Genomic DNA, 19,501 nt, shown 5'->3' with positions numbered 1-19,501 from the left:
GGAAACCCCCTTCCTTAATTAGCCTGGCCTTGCGTCACCACTCGGGGAAGAAGGTTGCAAAAATCGTTTCTTTTTTTTCCAGAATCACTCCAGAAAGAAGAATTTGTACCGGGGGAAAGACAACGGTAAATTTCATTGGTTGGATCTATTCCCCAGGATTTAAATCTCCTCGGTAGGAAACAATTTTAGGGATTTTCATTAGATCGCGCGCCGGGCACAATCTGCTCTAAAACTGGAAGAAGCATCCCACGGCTTTTAAGGCTCGCTATCCATTATATAATCCTGCTGGTAGCGGTATTACTTCCGTGCTTTTAATATCGTTGTCCCCCTCCCCCGCCTGACCTCGAGCCGATTCGAGTATTTTCACCGGCGTGCTTTTGGTTAAAATTAAAATCCGCTTTGTGCGAGTAATTTCGCGTGTACGGTTTCCTGGGGGGGGGGGATCTTGGGGATAGCTTGACTTCGCGGATAATAGGGTGGAAAACTTTGAAGAAATTCATTCCTTTTCCCTCCCCTCCCCTTCCCCATCGTTTCACTATAGCCTCGTCTCTTGATCGAATCATCTCACTTGGTTAAATCGGCTTTTAGGTTCTTCCACGTATTATCGAATGAAGCTCTGATTGACCCTCAAGATATCAAGTTTTGAAAATTTGTATAATGATTCAAAGGATTTTTCACAGAATTTTTTGTATTCATATTCAAGGTATTATCGAACGATTAACTTGAAATCTCAAGTTTTCAGGAATTTATATAATGATTTTCTTAGTATTTAGATTTTCTAAGATTGAATATTTCTATGTTCAAAGCATTTGTTGAGAATTATATCATGAGTTTTGCTGGATCAAATTTATAACTTTTGATACAGTTTTATTTTTTCAGAGTTCCTTATGATAATTTCTGATAATTAATTTCATTAAGCTGACAAATCATGTATTTTTGCAAATCACTTTTCTAAACTAAGATTGTAATATAGATTTGGCAAAACGTGTTGTTAGTAATTCAACAGGGCTTATACGTGCCAAAAATATCATTCTGAGAAAATTTCAGGGAAAGATATGCTCAAACTGTCAACTCTCACGTACCTCTGTTCTTTTTTTGTAAACTCAGCACACTAAGAATAGGACGAATAGAAGGTAAAAGATTATTTTCTTTTTTTTAAAAAATATATATACAATCACAAATCTCTGCATTCAGAGATCTGTGATTGTCACACTTATTCTAGATTTTAAATAAATAAATAGTCACCAAAAACTAGAAGATATCAGAATAGTTATTATGCATATTCAATCAAGAATACCAACAAAATTCAGTATTTTAATGCTACATTAAAAAATTAATATTAAATTAAATAATATTCAACAATAAATTAATATAATATTAAATAATATTCAACATTTTGAAAATTAATTTTGAAGCTTCAAACAGCACCATAGGATTTTTTTTTAAAACTTTATTAAAAAACTTTATTAAAAAATATTGAACAATTTTGATTTTTAGAATTCCAATTATCAAATTTATGTCTACTAAATTCATTAAATCTCTTATAGATTACTAAAATTGTAAATGTAAATAAAATGTTTAAAGATACATTAAAATCGATATTGGAAAATTTTGGATATCAAGATATAAATAATAAATTTATGAAAATTTTTTCACACAGAGTATAATCTATCTTTGTCTCTTACAGAGAAAGATAATTTTGATGTAGATGGCAGAATTTAGATACCAGAGGACTATGAAATTTGTATGCTCTCACATATTGGTTATATAATTTTCCTTTGATCACCCGTTGCATAATTTCAGATGCATAGAATCGTGAAAGAGACGTTTCCTCGTGATACGCGGTTACTGTGGTTTTGGAGTAGATTGGATTCGTATAGATAGTTTCAAATCGATTATAATTATAGTAAAATTGGATCGATAATAATCTCATCATTTTTGAATGATTGAATTAAGAATTATTTTTTAACATATATATTTCATTTCTAGAAATCTTATTAATTAATAAATAAACTAGTAATTTTACATTGTAAAAAAAAAATATGAGAATATATGATACAGTTTATGATTACATTTACAATATTTCTATGATTTTTAAATCAAAGAAATTTTAATTATATTTAAAAATTAAACATGTATTCATATACATCCTGATTAGTGATAAGTTTTACAAGATTAGAATCTTTTAGAATATTATCAAACACTTTTATGATATGATTGTTGATAATGTCAATTTTGAAAATGGATTTCTCAAAGAAATGGATTCTTGGAAGAAATTCCTCAATTGCATGCAAAGCTTTTGTGTGAGTGAGTGAACCGTGAAAAAGGACTGCATCAATCATAAAAAGTCCTACTTTAGAACTGATTGCGAATATTCAGAGTAAGAGTCGGCGCGGTTAGGTGCTCACCAATAGTTCTAGACTGGAAAATTTTAATATTTCAAGTTTCCTACTGGAAGAATACTGTTAGAATACGGGGGGAGAATATCGTAGAAAGAAAAAAAAAATAGTATTTCAGTAACTATTTCTCACATTAAATCGAAAATAAAATCGAAAATAAAAGTTTTCAAAGAAACAATTTGCTTAAAAGAAATATGGATTTAAAATATCTATATTATTTAAATTCAAACATCGAATTTTAAAGGATTTTCAAAAATAATACAAATCAATTGATCTTGATATTAATCCTTTTACGTTCATTGAATCAACTTCAAGTTTTTCTTAAGTTGATTAAATGATACAAAAGAATTGCACTTAATACATTCCAGCAAAGTTCTTGTTGGAACATTAGAAGTTTGTTTATCAATATGAAATAAAAAATCAGATATAAAAATTTGAAAATCGCGAGAGGATTAATAAAAAGATCAAATGAATTCTTGTGAAATAATACCAGGATGTAATATATACTTTATCGTTAAAAAATTCGAAAGATTATGAAAAAAATTAAAGTCATCGACGAGAATCAAAGAGCAGAAATCATTTTTCGAAACGAAGGAAAATTATATCGTTACGTTAGTGGAAAAAGAGGGATTCTTAATTTAGCAACCTCGCCACGAAAATCCGCAGAAATAGAACGACGTGACATAGAATGCTTAATCTCCATCGAGAATAGCAAAGACTTAGGGAACTGTTTTCATTGTAAACTTTTCGGGGATTGAACGTCTCACACTTGCCAGATTTTACTTTCAAACTGATTCTATGTTAATATCTTGAATATAAAGATAGAAATATCTCGAATAATTATCTCGAAAGGCGAATAACTTGGAATGGAAATGATTTTTTTAGAGAGAGATTCGAATTGAACAATTTTTGATAAAAATATAAATTTGCAAATACTTGAAATACTTACACAATGGAAAATACGATAGTAATTCATCATGATCATCAATGATGAGTTAGAAAATTAGATAAAATTTTAATATAAAATATGTTATATATGTCATTCCATTTGAAATTTTGGATTGTAAGGAATAATATATAATGAAATAATATAATGATAAAAATACTCTTTTAATTAAATTTATTAAATTAATATAATTTATATAAAGATTGTTAATTTATTCGTAGAATAAAATCAAAATTTTAGAAGTTATATAAAATTCGATATAACCAAAATGATTGATTAAAGCTTGAAACAAATCTCGTCTCGTTTCTCTCTCTAACTCAATTTGTTTATAAGTTAATAGTTAAATTTCATTATATATTTTTATATACTTTTATATTTGTTTTGATTCTTAGAAATACTCCATGAATGCATAAATAATAATTCATAAATTACAATGTATTCAAACAAACAAATTAATTTATAAAAATATAAATTCAATTAAAAATTTGCAATCTACTTAACAATTCAATTTCTAAAAAGAAAAGATTAAAATATATATAAACAAGTAACAAATCAATTAATAATTAACGTGACCAACAACCTTAAAAATAATCAACAATTATTTATAATAAACAAAATTATCAAAAATCAACAACTTCATCAATCTCCTCCTCCGTTTCATCGTTTTACAAATCCTCAATCCAATCTCAATACCCTGCACAATACCCTGCGAACAAATCAGCAAATCTATCGTGGCGAGCATTCAGTTCGTCGAAATTCGTCTCTAAACAAGTCGCGAGTAACCAAGTTGCATCGGCTCTCATCAGCTCAGCTTCCCCGTTTATCAAAGCATTTCATTAATCTTCGATGCTCCTTCGAAACGTGCAACGGATATATATTGTACGACCAGAGCTCGATTACGCGATGTCCCTTCGAAAGGGCGGGCATAAATAGAATCCAAAGGAGCCTTTAACAATTCACGGGCGGGCTTTATCGAAGGCATGGCGATGCCCGTGCCTTAGAAATCGGTGATAGGTAACAGTGCAGTGATAATTACCGTTGCACCGTGACACAAAAGCGAAGGCGTTCTACGAAACCCAGTCACGAGGAAAGCTGGAGGAGGGGAGAGGGAGAGGAGGAGGAGGAGGAGAAGGAGGAGGAGGAGGATCGAGTTAGGAAGGTGCATCTTGCTAATTCATTTACGTAACGGGTTTGGAAATCAAACTCAACGATGTTGCAACAAGAGAAATTCGATAAGGATTCCACGACGTTGGCGAAACCTTTGATAACCGAGTTGGATCGCATGCTTGCACGGTGCTTGTGCGATTATTAATTTCCCGGTGAAACTTTTCGATCTTATCTTATGGAATAACGAGAGCGTGTTGTAGATAATTGTGTTGAATTTTTTTTTAAGAAGAGAAAACTATTGATTTTGAATGTAACGTGTAAAATAATAATACATGTTGAATGTACGTTAAGATTGTTCTTTTCTTTTTTAAATTATATTGTTGTTATAAATTAGATTATCAATAATTTAATTATATTAGGTGATTTATATGAATGATTTATTATCGATTGTATGACAATATATATATAAAATAAATTTTTTTATAGATTGAATCATAATTATTTATTAATTATAGATAGATTAGTAGAAGAAAATAGAAATAAAAATTATCTATTTTATTTTTAAATTTACAAAATTGTTGATTTATAAAAAAAATATATAGAATTCAAAAAAAAGTTTTTTATAAAATAGTAAATTGTTCAAAATAATCTGAATCTTCTAAAAATTACGAAATTTTCGAAATTAATAATGAATATTATTATTTGATGTATATATTTCAAAGAAAAATGACTTTTGCAACTTTTACAATAATCATTACGATTATTATTACAGATAAAATATAAAACTGAAAAGAAAATCTTTTATTATGATTCATTAAAAATATATATATTATAATTAATATTTAAATTATAAAAATTGTTAATTTTTCAAATTAAAAGTTATGTATTTCAAACTGTCAAAAACATAATAACATTATTTCGATAATATACGAAATGTTGATCCAATTTTAAACAAATTCCTTTCATCTTATAGTTCGACTCGGTTCGTTCATAACACAATAGACGTTATCGACTTTCGTAGAAGAGGATTTCTCTGTTCGCATTCGTCTCGTACAGGTTTCGAGAACAAAACAGAGAATATAGAAGTGAGAAGCAAGTTTCGACGAAGTGTGGCGCAAGTAGATCAAGTCAACTAACAACGCGCCGGTGTAGAAACTAGTCAGTGGAACAAGTCGACCTAATGTCCGACCATGAAGGCGTCTTGTCCTCGCGCAGATGTTGCACTTTGTCACCATCTCGTAGATACCTGGTATTTACAAGTTGTTAACGACCGACGATCAAACAAAATTTGTCTGTTACTCAGGATCGAGACGATACGAAGTTGTAGAAGTGGTGAGGAAGGTGAATACCCAACTGAGAATTGAGGAAGATTGAAAATACGTAGGTTTGATAAATAACGGGTATCGAAACGAACTTGACGAGCGAATCTTTGTTAAAGAAGAAAATCTTGGGAATAACTTGATTGAAATTGGAATTGTAATTGAATTACAATCTATTTACTGTTGCGTTCTTATTTTATTTTATTTAATTTTTTTATGAAAATTTATTTTATATACATAAAATAAATTCGAATCTTTATAATTTTTTTGTAATTTTATATTGAAGGATTTAGAAACTGATTAATAAATATTGATAAATATTTTTATTATTTAAAAGTTTCAGTTAATAAATTATTTAAGTATTTATTTCACTAGCAATGTTTATTTGTCATTTGAATAATAAATAAATTCTTGAGTTATAAATTATCTTTAAAGAATATGAATTTTATTAATTGACTTTTGAATTTTCCATACTTATTTAAAAAAAAAAACTTTATCTATAAAACTGTATTTATAATAAATCTTAATTTTTTAGTTAAGATATTTTTTAGGTATAAAATATTATAATTAATATATCTTTTTGAAAGAATTTAATTCCAATCAAAAACATTTTCTCATATAAATCTTCGTTAGATTTTAGATTCCAATTTTATTATTAGATTCACAATTATCTTTATATAATCAACATCAGCTCATAAGAAGGCACGACATAGCGTAAAAGTAGATTCATTCTCGTTCAGACTCTTGAGGATTATAAAGTCAATGGTGGAATGACAGAGATGAAGTTGGTTCAGAAAAGGAAGGAATTACTGAAAATTTGCAGAGCATGCAGGAGAGGTTGAAGCATTTATAGGTTTCAGGATGTGAAAGATGAAATTATATTATTAAAAACTATATTATTACTATTTTTTATCAGATTTTATTTTCATTTTGATAGAAATAAAGTTTTGCATAACTAGTAATAAAATAGTTTGAAAGTATTATTTTAAATGAAAAATAATATATTGTATTTTTTATAGTATCTTCTAGTCATGTGAAAGTATGTCTACATTACAATTGAATCTTGATAACTCGAATCTCTATAATTCGAAAACTTCTAGAAGATAATAACTTTGTCCATTATTTTCCGCGAAAATCTCTATAAATTGAAATAAAACTTTAACTGAAATTATTTACCACGTATCTAGATGCATTATTTTACCTCTGTAACTCGAGTTTAGAATAGTTACACTTTGCAAAAAGTTGTCAAAGTTTAACTCTACAAGTAGAACTTTTATCGCTGCGCCATCTGCAATTCGAAGTTCATAATTATGTGGTCATCGGATATCAGAAACCAATCATTCGATATTATCTTATTTATTTCAATGAATACATTTAAGAATATTCTTGAGAATTATTTTTGCTATAACATTTTGTTGAGAATGACATTTAATTAATTAAACCAATCGCTTTTCATTAATCTCATGATTATACGTTATATTTATACAATAAATAATTTACATTTAAAAATTGAATTTTTCTTTAAAACGTTATAACTGGAAAATTATTAAATTTTGTAGAAGGTTTCGAATTTTGATTTCGAATCTCTTTTACTTAAAAATTTCGATAAATTGAAATCTATAATTAAATCTATAATTAAATATTATATATTTTTAGTTCTTCTTTTAGTTCTTGAAATTTAAGTCATGGAGTTTCAAATGTATTAATCGATACAGAACTTAATATACTTATTTAGTATTTTACATTATTTGTGATCATTGTTTTATCTTTTTGTGAGAAATCATTTTTTCATAAGATTTATAGCATCCTATATAAAGTACTTAAAATATAATATGTTTCACACTAAACTAGTGTGAAACAAGGTTATAAAACAACGATAAGTCAGCTGTATCTTGACCTTATTTGGTATTAACCACGAGATGTATTTAATGGAGCGTTCAAACGATCTCATTTTATAAATATTCAATATATATATCGATTTCTATTACGTATGATAAAATTGACAACTTTGAAATATAATATAGATTAAATAATAACATGTACATGATAAATAAAAAGTAAGAAAAAAGAAAAAGATAGATAAAACTTTTTCGTTTGAACCTTTTAAGGAAATCAAATTTGAAAATGTTTTAAATAGAAGTGAAATTTTCTTAAAAAACAAGAACTTAAACAATACAATTTTATTCTACATTTTTTGCTTATTTTCATATAATAATCTTCTATCGATATTTTATTTATACTCAATCAAAAATTAACCAATTGCATCTCATAAAAAATTTTATTTAATTTTTTTTTCTTACTTTTTCATAAAGAATCATCTATGCTTATTTGTTATTCGGAGCTTGTATATTTATCGTCTGAATGCTTCTTAAGAAGTTGTTCGACGAGTTGCATTTAAGATTATTAAAAATAGTTGAAATTAGGTCACAGGTAATAAGTTCGATTGATTGAAAAATCTCAGTGGTTAAATATGCATCTTAGACATTGTATATACCTAATTAAATTGAACTTTTAATTAAAGTATTAAACGTTTTCCTTAAAAATAGCTAGTAATTATAGGAAAAGCACAAACTCTGATTACCTTGACTATGATTAATTTTTCTTATAATAACTTGTAATTTCATGTCTTACAGTTAATCGAGATAACAATGGCCAAAAGATAAATTTAAGCATTTAACTGATATTTTATCATTTCGATTATTCTAATCAAATTATTTATTTTCCAAGGAAAGCCAACCTATTAATTTTTATTCATTTTAAATATCAATACAAATAATTGATAAGTAACAATCTCTTTTTGCAAATATCAGTATGACTATCATCATAAGAAAGAAATACTCAAAAATGATACATTTTAACAACACATATCAAAATCAAAGACTTTATAGATTCTCCTATAACCGAATATCATTATACGATATATCCATATCAAAAAAATCTCTATCTCTGTATTTTCCATCTCTTTGTTTCTTTCTCCTCCTTAAAGTTGCATTACCAAATCTAGAGAACGGCTCGTCCCCGGCGATGCTAAAAGAAACTCGTTATAAGAAAAATCGAAGAAGCGTTCAAGAATATCGTCGGATTGAGCCGATAAAGGCAGCGAGCGAGGGAGGGCGAGGAAAATTAAAATCACAAAGGAAACAATTAGAGGGGGAGGGGGAGAGGTGTATCCGGGACAACACTGGATGGAAACAATTTCAGGAAACGGGAATAAAGTGGGATGCGGGAAATCGGTTGTGCTTGAGTGCCAATCGGAATTATCTTTTTCCTATTCGAACTCGCAAAACCACTTGGCTCGGAAGGGGAGGAGGGGGGAAGTGGTTGGAGAAGGTTTTCGAGGTTTCGAACGGTCGTTAAGTTCGAGAAGATAATTACAACGGTTGAATCGACGATATTGGTTTAAAGAAGACAATTTGGTACGGATTGAAACGGGATATTTGGTGAAACTTTGTGGCATTCGAAAATACTTTGACGAATTATGTTATTATCCGTTCCTTGAAAAATATGCTTTTGAAGATTGACGATTTCGAAGAGGCTTATCGACACTGTGTTTCTTCTTTTCTTTTAATTTTATATTTTTTTTATATTAGTATATTTCTTTTACTATCGAAAGGAAACGATTATTGTTCAAGTATGAAAAGTACAAGTCATTTTGTTTACAAGTGTTGCAACAATTTTAAAATATGGTTTGTGTTAGAAAGAGTTTACTAAAAGCGAGATTATTAATCTTATTTTAAAATTTTGGACTCGATCTATTCTTAATTAATTTATTTTATGCTATTATAATATATTCTATTCAATTCGAAGAAAAATTTATTTTAAGAGTAAATATATTCAATCACAATTATTATATAAAAAATGCTCGTATATGAAAATGGAATATAAAATTCCTTATATAAAAATTGTATATGGATACGAATGTTTCTTAATTGATTATATTAAACAAATAAATATTGCAAATTTATAATAATCACGTTTCAATAAATAAAAAATTGAATCACATTGATAAATGCCCCGCCTGATTTGTAACAGTTTATACTACTTACGTATCCTTTCTTGATACACATATGAAATTTGTGTATATATTTTATAAATGATATCTTGAAATGTTTAAATAAAAAGAGTTTTTAAATGATATTTCACGTGTCTCTTCTTTGTTTAAACAAACTTTATCGATACAATAACATTATAAGAATTTTTCTTTAAAGTACATCATAGAAATTATTTTCTATCGAAGAACTCGCATTCCTTAAATTTCAATATTTTCACGTTTCCACGAAATATTCGTCAGAAGAAAATCGTCGTGCTTTAAAGTTTAAAACCGCGAAGACACCGCGAAGATGGCGAGGCGCAGCAATAATAGTGTGCAAACGGGAGCCCGATTTCCTGTATAAGCATCGAACTCGGGGCGAGGAAGTGGCAATATTTGCGAACTGCCTTCGCTACCGAAAGTTTGGAATCCATCTACTTGAAGATAGTACCGAGCAATATTTACCCACCTGCAATCAATTTACTGATTTCCTTGCGAATTAGACCCAAATCTCGCGGGCAAACCTGAGCCAATAAAATAGTTTTCGTTCTCGTCGCAATCGTCGATTTTATGTAATCTCTCATTTTGATGGGGGAAGGGGTGAGGGGCATCAATGTTCGCAAGTAACATGATACAACTCAAGCAATTGCTTTTCTATTTATAATATTTGATTAGACAGATGAACGATATTTTTAATGATTTTTAATGCGCATGATTGTCCGATTACATATAAGAATAGTGACTATTTTGAAAAAATATTTATCTTCTCTTTTTGGAAATTTGTTGCAAAGATTCTCTTAAATAATAAGAAGTATAACTTTCGTTCAAACCATTTTTTTGATATCTTTGCGTTTCTTATGATTTATAAGGAATTAAACAAGTTTTCGGATAAAAAAGGCGATTACTTTCTTAAAGTTAAAAAAAAATAAATTTGAGATCACTGATTTTCTTTTGTTGTAATATTAATAACATATCTGACATATTAAAAATTGAAAAAATGGCGGATATTAATTTTTGATAAATATGAAAAATTAATAAGTAAAATGGCGAAAAATGTAACGAACAAATATGCAAAAGAAAATATATAGAAAATAATTATGTTTCGTCGTATTTAAATTTCATTCAAAAAAATTATGATAATTGATATTGTCAATCAAATGTTCTTATTTCATGATTTTTATTGAATTTGAATTAAATTAGATTAGGTTAATAATTTTTTGACAAACAATGATCTAACGTAACCTAATCTAATCTAAATTATTTTTATTAACAAATTTTTAACGAACAACCATCAAAATCTTTACAATTTCATGATCTTGATGAATTTTTAATACATTGTCATTTACAATTATCAAAATTGTAATGTATCGAATATTTTAATTGTAACATAAAAAATAACAATCAACACAAAATTTTATTTTATCAAGCTTCTTCGCTTTCCTCCAACATGCAATAATTTTACAACGTGAACATAACACCGGGTTACAAGTTATTCTTTTGTTCATATTTTTACCTTAATACGGTCACGTAAGGGGAGAACGTCGGCTCGTAACCTTGCCGCCTCTATAATAATAAAGGTTAATGAAAACACTAATAAGGATCTTAGACATTATTTTTCATTAACGCGACGTTTCATCGTCGTTACTCTATCCATTTCTGTCCAGCTTCTTATCGGCTAGAATTCATCGTATTTCCTTCCGTTTTCTCGAGTAAATTTGCCGGTCTTAGAGGTGACAGAAACGATGTTATTAAAGGTTGCCAGAGAGCTACTTGCCCTTCGTCTTGGGGCAAAATGGTTATAAAGGTGCAATACAAGAAAGAGAAATGAGAATAGACGTTGAAGATCTTAACGCGACTGTTTCGTTTTCATCGTGGCTGTTTACATCGAGACTGAACAACCTTTGACGCGCGAAACAAATGCACAAATTGGAGTGTAAATTCCCTTGGAATAATTGTCGTATCGCGAAACTTATTAGCAATACCCTTTCATTGGCTGACGATGAGATTATTTTGATTGCATTAGCATGGAGAAAAACAGCAAATGAAATATAAAATGTGATTAATTTTAATTAATTTCCATTATGTTCTGTAAATAGTTGTATTACATTTTGTATTTTGTTTAACAATAAAATATAACATTTAGATGGAAATTAATAAAATATGGACCGTCTTTAGACAAACAGTAATAGTATTGTTTCTTAAAATATTAATGATTGAAGCCATTAAAGTTTCAATCTTATTACAGCTAATTCTTTCCTCCATTGGACGATGTAAGAAAATTGTATGAATTTAAAAAATTTTTTATTTTTTATATTTTTTTCTCAGGTCATTTTCTAATTAAAAGTATTTCAATATCTCAAAATTGAATAAAATAAGAAACTCGAGAGATTTTTAAATGTAATTATTTTAATCATAGAAAGTTGAAAATATCTTGATTAATAATAATTTCTATATTTTAATGATCTCTTGCAATTGCATGTTTCACAAAAATAAGATGATTGTTGCAGATTCAATTGAATATAAAGCTTTCTTTTAATGTAAAAAATTTGAATTTTTATTTCTTGAACAAATTGTGAATGTATGAATTTCCTTAAAAATTTTTCACAAAAATTATATAAATAAAAATTTTTATTCCAATTTGCTGTAATTTCGTAACAGATAACGTAATACTACGTACTTTGCACAGAATGTAAGTTGTTTCGTAAGTAGGGGCTAAAAGTTTTTGACACAGTATCACGTTCCTTGCTATAAGTAATACTTAGAAAGGTAAAACCAGGAGAACAAAGAACGTTTAACGTGTGAATGGCTAAACAACGTCGCCATTCTTTTCCTGTTCTTTCTCTTTCGTTCGTTCTTTTTTTCTTTTTTTTTTTTCGAGCACTCAGGTTCTAGTTGCATAAATGCTGGCTAAACGGACTCGTTTCTAAAAAAATTGTTTCCCTTCAAAACGCAAGCAATTTTTTATATTATATTTAATATGCTATTATCTTTTTCTGATTTATAGATTTTATAATTGGATTAGTTTTTATATGGAAATAGTTTCCTTCTATACAAATAAAGAATGGTAATTGAAACTAGAATTTTAGGTTAAAGAAAATGGTAGATATCAAATTTCACGTAAGACATTCGTTGGGTAAGCACTAACACTTTCTCTTGTAGATTGTAGAACATAAATTCTATAACGGGATAAGTTTGCAAGCTTTATGGGGTTGGTGGAATGGTCAGAGAATAGTGAAATCGAAAGATCATAAACATAAAGTTCGCTAATTTTTTAGAAAATTGAAAATCAAATTCATTTTCGTGTATAAATATTATTTAATAAAAATATATACTTTAATTCGATTAATTATATTAAAAAAAAACTCAAAATGTTTATAAATTCTAAAATTTTTAAGAAGAAACGTTTACAAAATTGAGATTTAATAAATGTACAAGTCGTTTTTGTCGATTTATAACGAGTTACATTATTCACATCGTTTTTTTCACATTTTCTAAATTAAACTGTAAAATCTTTCAAATTTTCCGGAACAAACTTTCAAAATACATTATACTACTTACACTAACCTTATCTTTCTACATCACGCATGAAACATTACATTTTCTCATAACACTGTCATTTCTAATAAAATAACGAAACAACGCTCGTTACTTTTTAACGCAAAATATAAACGAAATAAAATAGAAAATAGGACCTGAATTTATTTTTCGTTTCACATATATTCCTGTAACATATAGCATTTTTAGAATCGCGAAAATGTAAAACGTTCCAACCAATAATGGACGCGCATCCAATGAGCGAGTACTCGGAAGTGATTAACATTTGGCAGAGAAATTAATTGTAGCAGGTAATCCATTGTAACGACCTATAAAGGATCGTCCCACGAGTATAAATACCGATTAAGAAGATAGTGGGAGTAACGATTGCCGTGTTTCGTGTGCACTCGTATCAGTTTCGCGAGGAATAGAAAACAGAGCTTAACCAGTCGGAATTCAAGTTGGGGAAGTAATCTCGCGTAATCAAACCCTTGTTCGATGTCGTGGCTTAGCTCGAAATCGGTATCAACCAATTCCAGGTGTTCAATTGGCACTGTGCCAGGATTTAAGCTTGGCTTAAATTTCGCGCAATGGCCAAGTAACTGGGGCAGATTCAGATTAGAATTAACTAATTGTTGCGTATGCGATCAGCCCACCTTGCTAACGTTTAATTAAAAATCATACGGTGACGATGATGGGCTGCTTTCAATCACTCCTCTGACCAAGTTATGCAAAAATCTTGCCTTACTTTTAGATGTCACAGATACAAAATTCATCTCGTTAGACGAAATATATGCTCGAGAAACTTGGAGTTTTCGATCAGTGATCAAGTACGTATCATAGTTTTGAATTAAACTTTGAGTTGGAAATTTTCGAGTTGGACCTCTTAACCTTATCTTCGAGATTTTCTAATGTCATTGATATACAATTAAATTTCGGAAATATATAGGATATACACATAAAAAAAAATTTTTTAACTTTGTTATGAAGAGTGTTATGAAATGATGATTGAAATAATTATTTTTAACACAAATTGTTTGATTTAAGAATTTTTAGAATAATTTCATTTTTTTAAATGAAACTATAATAATTTTGAATATATATTATGAGAAAAATGTAATGTGATGTTAGTATCATGCTCTCCTTGTCTTTCATATGGTAAACTTTAAGTATCAAATTAAACTATCTCTTATATAATTTCATTAAAAAGAATAAAATTTTAAAATCTCTTCCATTATTCAAAAAATCATTTTTGATAACTTTTTCATCCTTCCTGAAGTATCCAGTCAACTGTGTAATAAATAAATTTTTTATGATACATGCCTATCGAAATCCATTATACAAAAATGTTATTATTCGATTCTTGTTACACTATTGTTTCTCACAATTTATATTTATAACTACGATAAGTTTTTTTTTCAAAATTCATTCCTTAATAAAAATATGTAACATTTACATCAACACAAACTCTGCATTAAATGAAAAATCTCGTTTCGAACGATCTTTCGAATCTACTAAATGCCACGAGAAAATGTTACTCTTTAAGAAAAACTCACCGATCACATCCAGATATACGATATGACTCATGTGCGGCGTCGTGGATACTTGACACTCGTAATAACCGCTGTCCCGAAGCTGCGGATATTTGATTTCTAATGTCCAGTCGTCCGTCTGCGCATTGTGGATCGGCCTGAATCGTTGGTCGTTCGTGTACGTGTAACGGCCGATGGTGAGCAGATGGACGTCCCTGTGCCGGACCCAGGAAACCTGCAACGTCATCTGTAAAGTAGAAAAACGTGTCTTCAGTCGGTTGATCGAATAATTTGTAGCTGTCTCTTTGGCAATTATTCGTGAATTTATCATTAGATAGATACGTTTCTTTTTTTTTTTTTTCGATTCGAAAAATTCGAAAATGTTTAATTAAACCATATAATCGATTAATTTTACGAATTTACATGCGATACGATCTTTATTTAGATCGTGGATATGTAAGTTATGTGTTGTAATGTTTAATTCGGTTGCTACAAATTATACGTAGAGCCTCGTTAATTGAACACGTCCCATGGCTGGTGTCGAATTAAGGAGATCTCAATAAATTTTTCTTTCGAAAATCGCTCGAATCAATTTCAATAATTGATAAAATGAGTTTTGTTTAATATAATTTTCGTGATGAATTTTATGAAAGAATAGATGAATATATATTATTTTTCAAATGTTAAATTATACAAAATTAAAGAATAAACACTTTCTAAATTAATTATTTTTTAATAGAATATGTGAAGAAGTATATATGAAGAAAAATTAACTTTGGTATGATTCCTTAACGTTTTTAGATATATAATAAGATATTAAATGCAATTATACTTATGGAAATCAAGTAATTACAGTTTGATAATATTCACTATTCAATTTGCAAATAGTAAATTCAATAAAAGAATTAAATAAATATAGTTTGTTTCATATAAAATTTTTGTTGTTCAAATCGAACATTTAAATGTATTTAAAATATTATTTTCTACAATTATTTGTATTTATATATCTCATAAGTAAATAGATGTAAACAAATAGATAAATAATGATAAACTTTATTGTTAATTCTTACATGCAGTTTTATAATTTATATTCTATCCAGAGTTTTATTTATTTCAGTAAGTTAATAATAATAATGCTTATAACATCTGTTATAATAAAAACTAATTTCAAAAATAACTAGGCAAATAGATTAATAGAATGCTACGAATAATTCTTGAAAATAGCATGTTCTTTTTTCCACATGTATAAAAAACTTGGAAAATTTTAAGATTAATCAAAACTGTTAAACGAACATTCGACTCTCTGCTCTTATATTTCCTAAAAAAAAAAAAAAAAGAAAAAATCGTAAAGGTTCGATTCGAATGGAAAATAAACAGAAATAAGAGTAACGCGATAACACGGGTGAATTTACATGGTTTTACGGTCGGAGAAAACCGCGTATAGTCAGCGAAATTTGCACGTCGAATCTTTTGTCGCTCGTTAAGAGTTTCCTATTAAACGGAACCACGTAATTAGAAGTAGCTCGTGTGTTGCGCTGGTAATTAACGAATCACCAGGGACGACGTTTAACTGGATATTCGCGATATCGTTTCGAGCAAAGTTTCGAATTTCGCGCCATTTTCTCTCGTTTCTTTTTTACCATCGGTCGAGAACGATGCATTATTTTTATTATTACTATTTTATTTATTTTTCTATTTGAATTTAAATTTTTTCGAAAAGCGTGTGATTCTTCTGAAAGAATCTCTCGTTTGTTGACTGAGCTCGTCGAGATTAACGGAATGTTTGGATGGTTGAACCACCAACGTACCAACGATGCTGTTTCTCGAGCTCTTAATTATTAGAACCGAGATAATTTGAATCGTGTCAACAAATTTACGGATCGTCGCGTCTTGTGGATTGCTTTTTGTTACAAAATCGTTGCACAAATGTTATGAAGGAAATAGCGCATAATAATTGTGTATAGCAATGATGTTTCATTGACACAATGAGTAATTGTTACGGTAAAATTTGTGAAAATGATTTTCTGCAATAATGATTCTTATAATAATGCATATTAATAATAATAACATTTTATAATATTATAATAGTATTATAATATTAATTATAAAATTAATAATAATAACAATTCTTCCTAATCGACAGATTAAGAAACTTTCAAAAATAAATTTTGTTAATTTCTATTCACAATAAATGAATAAAAGTATGCTTTATTAGTATATATTATTATAGTTTATATCATTATAGTATATATTATTATAGTTTATAGTGATGGATATAAAATTCCAAATTACCAATCACAAGTTCTACTTTAAAAAAAAAGAAAAATACGTTTTCTCTCACTTCTTTCAACAACGATAACAGCAAAAATCAGTGAAATTTTCTTATACAGTATGCTACAGCAGTTTAATTTAGACAATTTCAAAATTATACCAGAAATATAAATCCGCGCAAAAAAATCCTCTTATATACCTCACGATGCATTGTTTTAACCCGCGGAGCAACGATCCAACCATCCGGATAAAAGTTAATATAACCCCCGTCTGTTTATGCTAACAGCGAAGGCACGAATTTCAAAGCGAATACGCTCCCTTCTCCCCTCCCTTCCCGCCCCCTTTGGCAGATGTCGGCTCGCCTCTTGTAGCCCCCTCCCCTCCCCCCTCCCATTAAAAATTAATAGAGACGCGTTCCATAATGCAAGAGATTTGAATTTTCATCCGGGTAGGCCGAGGCCTCGTTGCAAATTTCAAGGATACACGGAGATACAGACAGTTCTCCCCGTGTATTTGTTGCCTCGCGTTTCCCCGACGCGGTGGTGGAAAATTAATAGAGCCGCTTTGCATATCGTTGGGAAAGTTAGCGCGGCAAGGATAAAACGCCCCGGGACGCGATAATTGGACATCCCGGAGTCGGCGACGTGTAAATATTTGCTTTCCTTTGTAACAGCTGACACGCATATCCTGGTGGAAAATATCTCACCACTTGCGGCTGTCTATTCTATGGAATATAACCGAGAGAATTGCAAGGAACAGGTAATCCTCCTCGGCTTTACCTCCGCTTTTTCTTCGTCCCTTTGCCGCCCCCCTCTTCCTCCCCCTCGCCACCTCCTTTTCGAGTGAGAGAGGGAGAGAAAGAGAGAATGACTTTCTTAGTAGAGAGAGAGAGAGAGAGAGAGAGAGAGAGATTTACAAATCCTATCAGATTAATCGAAGAGCTGATAAACTAGGGAGGGTTGTGAGAGTCCATTCGACACCTGTGACAACCTGGAAACGAGTAACCAGATTAAAGTTAGCAGGATATTCTGTATTTTCTCTATCTGCTTTTCTTTCTTTCTTCTTCTTTTGGAAAGGTTGGCGTTGAATTTGTTAGAATGGCGATTTTTAAGATAGTTGGAAGTTTAGATTATTGAAAAGCAATAATTAGAATAAAAAAAGAATAGTTAGATGGTGAAAATTTTCGAGATTCTATATTAGGAATGGATGTCATTGGAAATGTTAGATGTACAAGGAGTAGAATCGTTTTTTAAATTTTGAAATTTGGTTTTTTAAATTTACTTATTTTCTTCTTTTTATTTCTTTAAAGGATTTAATAATATAATAATAAGTTAAACATAATCTTTTTTCTGAATATAAGTAATAAATGTATATGATTTACAAATCATATATATATATATCAATCTTATCATATTAAGAAATAAAATAAATATTATTTTTAACAGTTAAAATTACAAAATAAATATTCAAATTCAATTTTAATTATATATTCAGTTTAATTTTAATAATTATGAATATTTGTCCAGAAGATTAAATTTTATATATTTACAATTTTAAAAATGATATGATTATTATTGATTAATATTGATTCAAGATGAAAATATTTAATTATAAGGCTAATATAATTATAAGGTTAATATAATTTCCATAATAAAATAAATATTATAATAACATAATCGTAATAAAATAATTCAATTATTTACAGTGATTTATTTGAAATTATTATATACATTATTATTATATATATTAACAAAGTTTTATCAAAAAAATAAATAAATAAAGAAATTAAAACATGCAGATAAATTTTCATAAAAATCAAAATTATCAGATTAAATAATATCTTTATAACACTGATCAATTTAATCGTTATACGTCATTTTGTACATTGTATAATTTTGTTGAATTTCTTTCTTGTATTTTCAGCGATTCATTAAAAATTTTTACATACCATTATTAAACCAACAATTGCGAGAATGTTAAAACGCAACCCTTAAAAAATACAGAGAATCATAGAATGAGAATCATAATTTGATAAAATTCAATTTTTCGTCTTCAATATATATTTTTATTCCTTTCATTTTTTTCTCTCTTGCCTTTTTCCTCTTTTTTTCCTTTTTTTTTTTTTTTTTTTTTTTTTTTTTTTTTTTTTTTTTTTTAATACTGTCCGCAGTGGTGGTTGTAAATCAAATGAATATTCACGAATAAAAAAATGAAGAAACAAGCGTTCAATGGCCTTCGGAAAAATGGCTGCACTGTGGGACACGAGAGAATATAGAATTTCGTTAATTCCACGTATCCATTACAATTTTATTATCACCGCAGGCGAAATAGAGATAGCAGGATTGGTTAGTGTAACATGCATG

General features: G+C 28.8%; 1 protein-coding gene across 4 annotated transcripts in view; it reads right to left on the bottom strand.

Annotated features, from left to right (window-relative positions):
* Positions 1-19,501, bottom strand: part of LOC122715420 (lachesin-like) — a 480,792-nt gene that overhangs the window by 110,462 nt on the left and 350,829 nt on the right. For 2 of the 4 annotated variants that reach the window (XM_043937600.1, XM_043937601.1), the window contains exon 4: positions 14,892-15,114. In XM_043937600.1, the coding sequence (XP_043793535.1) occupies positions 14,892-15,114 (223 nt within the window). The remainder of the gene's footprint in view (positions 1-14,891; positions 15,115-19,501) is intronic. The other 2 variants (XM_043937602.1, XM_043937603.1) reach the window with 1 other exon arrangement.

Source organism: Apis laboriosa, unplaced genomic scaffold, assembly GCF_014066325.1.
Source record: "Apis laboriosa isolate Shangri-la unplaced genomic scaffold, ASM1406632v1 scaffold35_cov144, whole genome shotgun sequence".
Taxonomy (NCBI): Eukaryota; Metazoa; Arthropoda; class Insecta; order Hymenoptera; family Apidae; genus Apis; species Apis laboriosa.
The sequence above is the reverse complement of the archived record's forward strand: the minus strand, read 5'-3'. Positions and strand labels throughout refer to the sequence as shown.